General features: G+C 40.7%; 1 protein-coding gene across 1 annotated transcript; it reads right to left on the reverse strand.

Annotated features, from left to right (window-relative positions):
- Positions 1-1,049: 1,049 nt before the first annotated feature.
- LOC139718035 (coiled-coil domain-containing protein 74B-like) lies at positions 1,050-11,643 on the reverse strand. Its single transcript, XM_071629526.1, has 10 exons — positions 11,489-11,643; positions 9,579-9,869; positions 7,325-7,532; positions 5,910-5,957; positions 4,966-5,016; positions 4,355-4,466; positions 3,605-3,794; positions 2,519-2,628; positions 2,260-2,307; positions 1,050-1,313 (listed from the first exon to the last, which is right to left on the reverse strand). Exons 2-10 carry the CDS (start codon positions 9,702-9,704, stop codon positions 1,169-1,171), a joined length of 1,038 nt encoding a protein of 345 aa, XP_071485627.1. The 5' UTR covers positions 9,705-9,869; positions 11,489-11,643; the 3' UTR covers positions 1,050-1,168.
- Positions 11,644-12,157: the final 514 nt, after the last annotated feature.

Here is a 12,157-nt window from a genome sequence, read left to right on the forward strand (position 1 = left end):
TATATCAAGGTGAACTTGTCCGTTAAGTTTGTCATACACAAAGAGAAGCACTATGGTTGGAAGGCATCAACCAGAACCAAACAGGGTTTGACTTTTGTCCCCCTGTTTTTGCTTGCTTGTTTTTCTCTTACTAATGAATGTCCTTAACAGAGATATCTCCTAAAGCCTTACCCTACATACACTGTATATTATATTTTACATGATTTCATTTTACACAATGCAATATGATTTTGCTTTCCTTCACATCAAATAATGAATACATTTCAAGCTCACAATAGCAGTCCCCAAGAAAAGGCAACGCTGGTCCAAATTGTAGTCCCACAGCGCTTCCAACAATTCCCCGAATGAAAATGTAACTAGTGCACAATTTAAAATCCACTAAAGTCCAAATTATTTCCACTCTAAAATGAGACAGAACCTCACTATATTTCAGCAAATATTGATAGTTATAACCGACCTTTTTCACCCTCATCTCATAGAAGTGCTCAAAAATTTTGCAGTAAATATCCTTAGACTTGAAATCCATATGATCATTTTCTGCTGTGTGATTTAGACTTAAAGCAGTGTTCGAATGAAAAAGAGACAGAATTATCTGATTTCCTATCATTCTTTCTTGCATATTGTACATATATTGTGGACAGCCTCTTCTAATTTTACTAACTGCAGTCTTGGATATGAATGACCATGTTTACACAAAATCCAGTTGTCTACACCATGTACATGCAGCTTTAATATTATACATCCTTTGTGCATTATCAACTCCAGTAAGCATCCACTTTAAACAAGGCGAACCACATGAACTTTCGATGTGTAGGTGACACACAAGCAACATCACACTGCTTACAGACACCAGCCTACACACGTATACACAAGACAAAACCCTCTTTGTACAAATGTACAGAGACATCACATATGTTCTGTTCAACAGACGTGGACCTGGGTGGCACGAAGATTTCAGATGACTTGCGGTCAACAAAAACTGGTCCAGGGAACCCCAGGATGTGTTCTGTTCCTCTGTAACATTTATTCAAGTAGTCTTCTGTGTGCTGTTCAGATTTCCAACTAAAAAGCCTGATATCCACTCCATAGACATGTGTCCCTGTGTGCCATTGTCAGTACAGTTATTACAAGTTCACTGATAAGCATTCACTTGGGAATCAGTGCTGGGTCATAAACTTTGGTCCTTGGACTGGTGCCGCGCCCTCTTGACGGCGTCCACGCGCTTCTGCCGCTCGGAGAAGCGGTTCCCCATCGTCTGTGTCAGCGGCGGCAGGGAGAAGCTGTCGCGGGTCACGCTGAAGGCAGCATCCGGTCTGAGCACAGAGAGTAAAGACAAATGCAGATTTAAATAATGTGGGGGTAACAATCTGGCACTGACCATCCAGCGCATGAGATCCAATTCATGAAAACGTAATAAGTCCATAAATTGCACTAGCGTTATAAGGTGCTGATCAGAATGAAGAAAATGAAGTAGTAAATGAGGATTTGTGAGCTAGCCATATTCCAACATGCCAGTCATAGTCAAACATTCATATTGAAATGCGTGGAAAATGGGTACTGTAAAAGTGGACATTTTCGCGGTGTTGAAATTTTCACGCATTTCGCGCAATCCAAAACCAGCGTGAAAATAAAAGCATGTGAATATTTTTGCTTGCCATATATTTTGATGTCTGGATTCCGCGGAATTAAAAACATGTGAAACTCTTCTTACCCAGCTGAGCGCGAAAATATCCACTTTTACAGTAGATAATTTGAGGCATACTTGGATATTCTTCCAACTGAATCTGTAGATTTGTCAGACTAAAGCCCACCGCACTCTACACGATCAGACCAGTCGCATGACTCTGGAGGCAAGCTGGGTCACACAACCAATCAGGTGACTCGACACTGCACATTATGTGATCAGACCACATTGCACACAGCTAGGCTTATGGCTTTACTGGCCTCAGTACATGTACTGTAGCGTGATTGGCCGTTAGTCCACGCCTGGGCGTGAAAATGCAACATGTCAAATCTCTACAACTAGCATTGTGACCCAGTTACAAGAATGGAAAGTGGCAAGATTGGTGATGTCACACCCCCAGTCTTTAGTTCATAGGACTGATGAAGCATGGCAAACTCGTGTGCAGTGTAGTGGCCTTAATGATCAACAAAAGGAATTACTAAAACTAAACTTGTAATACTTAACTATTTACAATCCATGCAACATGTACAAACACAAAATAGATTTGCTTGAAAACAAAGTTCCTTTTTACTTACAATTTCCTTGTTGGGTTCTTCAATGAGATTCTTGGCAATTTTGCATCTCTGTAAGAGACAAAAAGACAAAGATATCAATTGAGAGATGCTAATATGCTTTATCCAGTAAGACACGAATGAAACTATTTTGAAACATGTGAACACATTTCCAAATCAGTGTTTCAACATATAAGCATTTACCTATACATTGGACATACTGAATGAAACAGAAGAAAAGATCCCTGGATGTGGCTTGATATTTGACTTCAACAAAACTCACCCTGAAATGTTCTGTTCCTCAGCGATATATGCTTTAGCCATGAGGTATGCATCAGGTGTCCACTTGTGAGAGTACAGCACATCTTTGAGATCTGATTTGATTCTCTGGAGCTGTAAGAAATAATATACACTTCATCAACAAATGTTCATACATGTATATAGTTATTTATTCATTTTTTTTTTCACAGTTGCAAGTGGATTGCTTGTGATCAGATATCAATGACTGGTAAATCAATCAAAAAAATTTCACACAAAAATCATGCCAGCATTGACAGCACACTTCTCTATGTCAAAGCCAAATTTTCTCCCATTTTCTACTCATACCATAATAAAGCCCTCATAGAAGGTCAGATACAATGATGTACACATCTGGACCATGTTGCATGAGACTATGGTAACTTTGCAATCAATGGCAACCCTGCAATCAATGGTAACCATCAATGATTTGTTTTGCTTTGTTTCGATTGAAATAGGATTGCTATGGTAGTTACCAATGATTACATAGCAACCATTAATTGTAAAGTTGGAATTTTATGCACTGAGGCCCTGGACGGAAAAAGGCAGGATAGTTTCAACAGAGCTCACGACAACTTGTATATCCATGACCTCAAGCAGTTGGCGTCTGTCTCTATTTATCATGTTACAGGGTATAGAAAAACTAGAATAACAAACCCTACCCTAACCCTAACCCTACTCTTGATATCAGCAGTGACAATAATGATAACCTACATGGACAGTTGCTAAAAAGTGTGCTCGTGTGTGCATCAGTGTGCCGGGGGGAGGGGGGTGGAATTCAAAATCCTGCATATACCTTCAATGATATCATGCCAGTTCAGGGTGTGGAGGGGGAGGAGAGAGATAGAAAGGTATCTATTTGATGTGTTATACCTCGTAGCTCAGGGGCTAAATTGCGTATACATTACAAATACTACGTACAGACAAATTCAAACCGTCAGACAGTGACAAAATGAAGCATTTACACATATTTAATAAAAGTAAAGGAGAAAATATCATAATCATACAAATCAATAGGTTCAACAATATCAATAAAAGTTTAGCTGTTGTCCATTTGATGCATTCTGCTTACCTCACAGCTCTGGCGGTCGTGGCTATCCTTGAGGTGCCGGATGATGTGAGAGCACTCCTCCAACGTTGGGGGCCGGGGGTGCGGGTCTCCTGCTCTCTGCACCTGCAGGGGGTTGAAGTTGACTGGTAGGAGGGGCGAGGCCGAGCTGCTGAGGGGACTTGTCTGTTGACCCGTCTCCTGACTCTGAGGTCTGCAGGGAAGTCAGCAAAAAACAATTGAGTCAGGAATAGTACAAGGCTTCAAGGTACATAGGGACATATTATATCCTACAGGAACACTGATCCAGATAAAGAAAGTGCTTGCTGTCTTGTTTTGATGAAAAGATGGAAACAAGGGCGTAAGATTGTTAGAAACTTTAGCACAACTGTTTTAAGTTTTGCCTTGATTTCATAGTTTTTTGTATAAATCCTGTACTTTAATTTCATTGTTTTTCCTCCAAATAACTCTCTCTTCTCTCTGTGTGAGGTAAATTAAATAGTAGATCAATCACACCTGTATCTTGTCTGCAATCTATCTTGTACTGCACAAACGAGACAAATTCTATAAAAATAATTGAACAGCCACACGACGAGGATGCCAATATTTGAATGTGTCAAAACGATGCCCCAAAATACAACTGACATGTAAACATGGCCATCCCTTTTTACAACATGCATATTTCAAGCTGGTGATTACACTGATCCCCAGCTGTGATATGATCCTCTCTGAGTAACAAAACAGTTACTGTTCCTTGCAGGAGTTATTCCTCACCTCTTCTCTATGGTTTCCTTCAGTCTCTGCTGGAGGTATGCATTGAGGTTCCTTGCTTCTTGAAGGCCTGCCTTCAACTCCTTTACCGTCATCATCTGGTCAAACTTGTGAGCTGGGGCGAGTGGACAGGAGATGAAACATGTCAAGATGATGTCAAGAGAAATCTAGCTCGTACAAAAGCAGACACCAGTAGGAGTGGTGGGCTGCCTGCACATGTTGAGACTCTCTGAAAAAGTTTTTGTGTCATAAAATGACCCACTATCAAGCATCCTCTATATACACAGATCAAGTGAGACTAAATCATCAATTTACCTATAATAATCAGAATAAGTGTACAAGCTTTGAAATATCTTATTCATATCTGTTTCATAGGCAACTTGAAAGGAATGCATATCCAAAGAGGCATCTTTGTAAAGTGACTATTAAAGAAAATCATCTGCTCTTGAGTGATGATAATGTAGCCATCTTGCATAAATCATTACATCAACAATCCATAACAGGTTGAAGGATTCAAATTCACAATGGAAGCACGCCTCCACAATGACAGATTTGATATCATAGCCTCTGCATGGGCGTATATTCTGGATACTCTTCCAGGGCATTCAACCTACCTGGTGATCCGTTTGGGCTGCCATCCGACTTCATGGAGGACCCTGATAATTCTGTTAGGAGATAATAGAAAATATAAGATATTCCTTCAATGGAAATCATGTTTTAAGCAGCAATCTTTGCTTTTTTGTGTATATTGAATTCATTGTTAGTTTGTTATTATAGTGCAGGGCCCCCAAGGACAACAGTGTATAGACTACTGATGGGGCTACCCTGGGTAAAGAATGCTACCAGTGAATACATAAATACATAAAAAATCCCCTATGACTACGACAGAGCCTGATTGTGACTGTTCCAAGAGCTCCAGCAAGTAAAGTACTGGCTGAGAGAGGTTGTTGTTCATGGTACAATGGCTAGAATGGTCTTCTTTCTCTTGACTGCAAACTTACCATACAAGGAATCAATCCCCCTATCCCCAATAGTAAAAAATAAATGGTATTTTTCACTTTTTTTCACAAAAGCCTTGGTCAAGACATCACAGGAAAACTTTGGTGCAGGTATTATTTTGACAAAGATAAGAATATCATATTTCGTTGATCAACAAAATGTCTTAATCATCATATATATGGACTTACAAACAAAGAATTTTTTGTGCTTTTTTTTTGGCATAGTTTAGACATCGTCTTTTTATCTATTTATTTTCTTAGCGGCTGATCCTTCCTATCCAAACTGATTATTTCCATTTACTGTATGAGCAAACAACCCCATATACAAATATCTTTGACAATTTTCAGGAGTGAACTTTGCTGCCAAAGGTATGGGCATTACAATGTGGAAGAAAAAAATATAGCACATTAGACATTGCACTGAGACTATTGTCCAACATGTGGGAAGGAGTTTCCACTAGTTATTAATTAACAGCACGTATGCATTGTGAGAGACATCAATGCCATATAATATCATGCAACATATGCCAGACTCCTTGAATAGCTGCAGTTTTCCTCACCTTTCTTGGGAGATTCTGTTCCACTCATAATGACTTTAAACTGCAGCTCTGTGTGTAAAGAGGGGGAAAACACATATATGTTGAATGTTAATGGTTTTCATTCTTATTTTCATTCACTTTGGCAAAATAAAGCAAACAGTCCATGATGCCATTTGCCTATCAAGGCACAATAGTTGTCAAGCGGCACCAAACCAGTTTCAGTCTGAAACCCTTCATACCATCTTGCATACATTGTATGCAGCCTATCATCTACAAAATTTATGTAAGATGTTATATTGCCAACATTTGAAGAGATTTAGTAAAGTCACAATGCGAAGCCAAATAATAATCTGATCTAAAACAAGGAAAAGTAGAAATTACGCGGTGCGTAATATATGTCCCCGCCGGAAGTAGCATTTAGTAGCAAAATGTACAATATAGGTAAAAAGATCAAGGTCAAAGGTCAAAGAAGTCAAAGGTCAAAATTCTATGTAGAAGTTCTGAAGCCCTCACCTAGTGCCATCACATAAAGCAAACGGAATCGAAATCGGGTTAGAAATGGCGAAGGAGTAGCATTTTGTAGCCAATGTACAATATAGGTAAAAAAATCAAGGTCAAAGGTCAAAGAAGTCAAAGGTCAAAATTCTGTGTAGAAGTTTTGAAGCCCTCACCTAGTGCCCTCACATAAAGCAAACAGAATCAAAATCGGGTTAGAAATGGCGAAGGAGTAGCATTTGGTAGCAAAATGAACAATACAGGTTAAAAATCAAGGTCAAAGGTCGAAGAAGTCAAAGGTCAAAATTTTCTGTAGAAGTTTTGAAGCCCTCACCTAGTGCCATCACTTAAAGCAAACGGAATTGAAATCGGGTTACAAATGGCGAAGGAGTAGCATTTTGTAGCAAAATGTACAATATAGGTAAAAAATCAAGGTCAAAGGTCAAAGAAGTCAAAGGTCAAAATTCTGTGTAGAAGTTTTGACGCCCTTACCTAGTGCCATCATATAAAGCAAACGGAATCAAAATCGGGTTAGAAATGGCGAAGGAGTAGCATTTTGAAGCAAAATGTACAATATAGGTCAAAGGTCAAGGTCAAAGGTCACAACTGAAATTCTGTATACAAGTTTCAAAGCTCCCATGTAGTGCTATCATATAAAGCAAACAGAATCAAAATCGGGCTAGAAATGGCGAAGGAGTAGCATTTTGAACATTTTGATCACACACGGACGCACACACGGACGGACACACGGACGGACACACGGACGGACACATGGACACACACACGTACGGAGCCCGTTTCATAGTCCCCTGCTCGAACTCGTTCGGCGGGGACAATTAACCCTACTTCATGACCAATTGCTATTCATATACATCCAGAGATGTAGATATTGGGAGACTTGGAGGGAGAAGGAGGCAGCCATCTCTGATTCATGAACCAACCTTTGTTTTCCCTCTTGAGAGCCTCAATCTCTTCATGCAGACTGCTGAGGACTTCTCTCTGCTGCCTCTTCAGGAACTCGATGCTCTTCTCCAGGTGCTGCAACCTCTGGTGGGGGTCGCAGTCCCCCGCCGTGGACAGCATCCCGTCCATACTCTCTCCATCGTGCAACAGGTCCTTGTGGGAGATGGACTGGGTGGCTGGCAGCACCTGCACAACATGACATGAGCACGGGACATTATTGTCAGGGTCTTACATAGTTATAAAATTAAATGAGGCAGTCAGCAAATTTCAGATTACATGCTAATGCAAGGTACATTCATGACTTGTGTTCATGACATAAGTCACCAGACAACAATTCACTCATTGCCTGCTTCCACAATTCTGCTTACAAAATTGATTGCAACAGTAGAGTGCAGGTGGTGCATTCATTGTTGATAAGGTAAGGGAGGCCTGATCCAAAGTTTAACATTGTAATTAGTGCCCCCATCAGAAATAAGTCTTTACATAAAATTGGCCCTCTGCAGGGAAATGTTTAATATCAATCTTGAATTTAATTTCACCAAGTATTGGAAGCTTGAAACAGGAATAAAATGAGCAGACAAACTGCAACCATCATGTTAAATACTTCTACAGACACGTTCAAGTACATGTGTTACATGTGCATGATATGTGAAAATAAATCGGAATGTGTAGCAATGTGTACAGTGTTCCAAAAACAGACAGAACTAGAAATGTCGCTATGGCGACTGATGCCTCCGCCATAATGCATGATTCTCCCAATAGGCGTATAGTACAATGTCTTCACAATGTGTGATCCATGACAGTTTCACATGACTGGCAAAATATTGATATGACAGGTTTGTCAGAAATGACTTGAATGTTCACTTTCCTTGAACTGGGTTTGCTATAATTGTTAGATTATAAGAGTGTAGGTACACATATTTGGGGAACTGAGAATTTTTACTTGAATTCTGACGGACCCTTTTATAAGTTTATGCATTGAGTAATTTCCAAGGTATGAAGAAAGAGTGTAATTACAGTACAAAGTACTTTTTTTTCTTTTTATTGGGGGGGGGGGGGGGGCATTGAAACCTGGCCTTTGACCCTTAATCTTTGACCTTTGACATTCTGGCTGGAAATTTCCTGGAGAATCTCCAATAGGTAATGCATGTATATATTAAGTTTGAAAACTAATAATGCAAGCATTTCATACGCTAGTGTATGAGGGAAATAGTAAAATATTGAGGAGTTGACCTTCACCTTTGACACCATGACTATTGACCCATGACCTCTAAATTCCCTAGATAATCTCTGCCAGTCAGACATGCGTATGTACCAAGTTCCATGAAGATACATTGAACCATTTGCGAGAAAAGTGATATTACAACATTTTCACCTAACCTTTGACCTTTTGACCTTTGACCTTATGACATGAAACTCTCTCTGGAGAATCTTTATGCAGTAGTACATGTCTACACCAAGTTTCAAGAAAATACCTTAGGTCATTGCATAGATATTGGGGAAATAGCAACATTTTTAGCATTTGACCTTGACCTTTTGACCTTTGACCTCTTGCCAATGTCACTAAAATCTACTCAACTAATTGTCCCATCATACATCATCCTTGGACCAAGTTTCGTGAAAGCTGCTTCATCCAGTTTTGAGTTATCGCGTAAACGGATACAATTTCATGATTTGACCTTGACCTTTGACCTTTGACGGATTTCACCCAAAATCTTATCAACTAATTGCCCCATCATACTTCATACTTGGACCAAGTTTGGTAGAATTCAAGTCAAGATAATAAGTTATCGCGCAAACGAAAGCGGACGGACGTACGGACGTACAGATGTACGGACGTACGGACGGACGGACGTACGGACGGACGGACAACCCGAAAACATAATGCCTCCAGCACCACTTCGTGGCGGAGGCATAAAAATGAAATGAAATGGTTGTACATTGTATTCAGGGAGTTGTAGATCTGTCTTTCTCCAAATACCATGTGGCTAACCAATGCATTAAAATACAGGTATTGTGTACATGCAGTATACATGTTGTTTTATTTGCTGAACACTTCAAAATATACCTTCTACAACTGGACAAGAAACACATTTTGCCAAAGACAAAGTCACACAACTGAACTATACAATGCACTTTATAATAACAAAATACAGCCCTGGAAAAAAAGAAAATATAAGAAAGAACACCAAGAAATCAATATTAAAAAAAAAACTGAAGAAAAGATGGTACCTGCAGGTGGTCCTTAAGGAATGGCTTTGGATAGCGTGCTTTGTCTAGTGTCTGCATCCGCGGCCACTGCGGAAGATTTTGCAGAGGAGGAAGACTCATGGATGTCGCAGGCATCTCCGTTTCCATTCAGGCTTGCCTTCCGACAAATCAGTGATAAAGTTGCTTTTTCCCTTTTGTGATGGCCAAAGTGTTTCCGAATGTACACTGTGCACGATGCACAATTGTCTTGCTGTTGTGTCACACTGACAATGAGATCTTTCTTCCACTTGACTTGAAGAGTTCAGGGTCTATCTGCAGTGAGCGAAAGCAGTAAAATATACATGTAATTTAAGTACCAGCAACAACAAATGAATATTCTGAATTAGATCTAGAAGATCTATCATCAAGATATCTTATTCTTAGTGGAGGCACTTGAGAAAATGTCACTTTAAGAAAGAATGCAGGGATGACTTGGCATTCTAAGGTGACACTTTATCCAAAGCTTGATTGACATCAAGCACAATCACCAAATAACCAATTGCAGCAAAGATGGAAGTTACAACAATATATCTATTTGTAACTATATGCCTTCATCATGTTTTCAAACATGTTATGTACAACGTTAGGTCTAGACATCTCTTCCTTTTGAGCTTAGCATAGAAAAGTGTTCTTTTGAAAGCACTCTGCCACACTCTGCAAAATCGCAAAATTTGGCCCCACTGCAGCACATGTGCATCCGTGCTTTAGCAAGCAATTAATACACAGATAGGTTAGGTAAGGTTTAGGGTTAGGCAGGTTACCTTTATTGAAGGTTGTTTTATGGTTAATATTAGTTGAGGGGCATTTATGTACATATCAGTTCGGGAAACCCACTCACAAGGGGGGCCCCTCCTTATAAGTAACCCGTCCCCCTTATAAGTAACCCCGTCCCCCTTATAAGTAACCCCCGGGGCACCCCTTATAAGGAGTCTCCACGCTTTTTTGCAATGCAACGCGAAAATGAAAGGACTGCGGCAATTCGCTTGATTATGTCCATAAAGCTTCACAAGTTTCCTAGTTACTCACGAAATTTGAGCAAAATCGGTTTGAGGCATCATATCTAAAATCATGGATTTAAATGCGATGTCAAACGACCCATGCGAATGCTGAAATGCGAGCGATTACTGGCGTGAGTGTCGCCAGGCGCGGCGGAGCGGCAAATGCTTGAGTGCAGACGTGGCGACTGTGTACATGTACTCAGTCGCCACGTCTGCACTCAAGCATTGCCGCGCCGCCGCGCCTGGCGACACTCGCGCCAGTAATCGCTCGCATTTCAGCATTCGCATGGGTCGTTTGACATCGCATTTAAATCCATGATTTTAGATATGATGCCTCAAACCGATTTTGCTCAAATTTCGTGAGTAACTAGGAAACTTGTGAAGCTTTATGGACATAATCAAGCGAATTGCCGCAGTCCTTTCATTTTCGCGTTGCATTGCAAAAAAGCGTGGAGACTCCTTATAAGGGGTGCCCCGGGGGTTACTTATAAGGGGGACGGGGTTACTTATAAGGGGGACGGGTTACTTATAAGGAGGGGCCCCCCTTGTGAGTGGGTTTCCCGAACTGATATAGCATATAGGAAGTCTTTCCGAGATAGGGATTGAGATTGGGAGGAAGTTGGAGTTCATCCAACTCAGCCTAGTCTCAGGGACAGGGTTTCTTGATAAAACGGACTTCAAGTGGATTTGGAAGTTAATCATAGATTAAGTGGACTTGGAGTTAATATGAGAGGTTAATCATAGATTATCTTGAATCTATCTTTTGATAAAACGGGGTCCTGGTTGTGTTGGTAACGTAGCTGCATGCATCAGCTGCACTCGGCCTCAATCAGCTCACCACACCACACCAGCCTGCAGAGGATTCTACTGTCACTATTTTACACACACACTGACCTTGTACTTTCAGAAGGGTTCAGAAGATAGCAAATCCATGTCACTTGTACGTTGTAGTTGAAGCCTTCTCAGGTTCGTATCAATGCAGTGGAAGGTATGATGAAGAGAATGACAAGCTGCTGCGAGTATATTCTTTAAAAAACAGCACGGAGAACAACAGCGCCCAATAAATAACGTACAACGAAAGGCAATTAACGCTGGAATTCGGCCGGCCCGGCTCTTTACTGCACTCCCTCTTCGAGCTCTCGTCGAGATAAACACACAGATACACACAGCTCAAGCAATGCACGCAATACGTTACCACGCTACGCAATCGTAAACTACGACTAGTGTAGGGCCAGCCATCAGCAGCGTAATGTATGTTTCGCTGCTTCCCCTGTTTTGCAGCCTTCGAATGAGATAACGACATGCCACATATCGAATCAGCGCACCGCAACATCGACCTTGGCTGCTAAGCAACGTGAGTAAACGTTGGCGATGATGCCAATGTAGCCGTGCACAGGTCGATGTATCATGGCCTTAAAACCTTATCGATTTTCACATTGAGTGTTTTTTTTTCTCTCTCTCTCTTATGATCTATCAATAAGGTTTTTCACAATTGCATCGGCAAAGATTTACCTGTCGTTCTTTCACGTACCAATGGAGGGCATCACTAGAACAATCAAATGT

Source organism: Diadema antillarum, unplaced genomic scaffold (genome assembly GCF_040938485.1).
Source record: "Diadema antillarum isolate AM-2024a unplaced genomic scaffold, OU_Dant_1.0 scf00000008, whole genome shotgun sequence".
Classification (NCBI taxonomy): domain Eukaryota; kingdom Metazoa; phylum Echinodermata; class Echinoidea; order Diadematoida; family Diadematidae; genus Diadema; species Diadema antillarum.

Bases quoted from the DNA above. Each gene is read 5' to 3' on its own strand.
- LOC139718035 (XM_071629526.1), bottom strand. From the start codon at position 9,704: ATGGAAACGGAGATGCCTGCGACATCCATGAGTCTTCCTCCTCTGCAA. The intron at 5,958-7,324 runs GTTGGTTCATGA...CTTTACACACAG, and splicing joins TCTCAAGAGGGAAAACAAAG to AGCTGCAGTTTAAAGTCATT. The intron at 5,017-5,909 runs GTGAGGAAAACT...ATCTCCTAACAG, and splicing joins AACAGAATCTCCCAAGAAAG to AATTATCAGGGTCCTCCATG.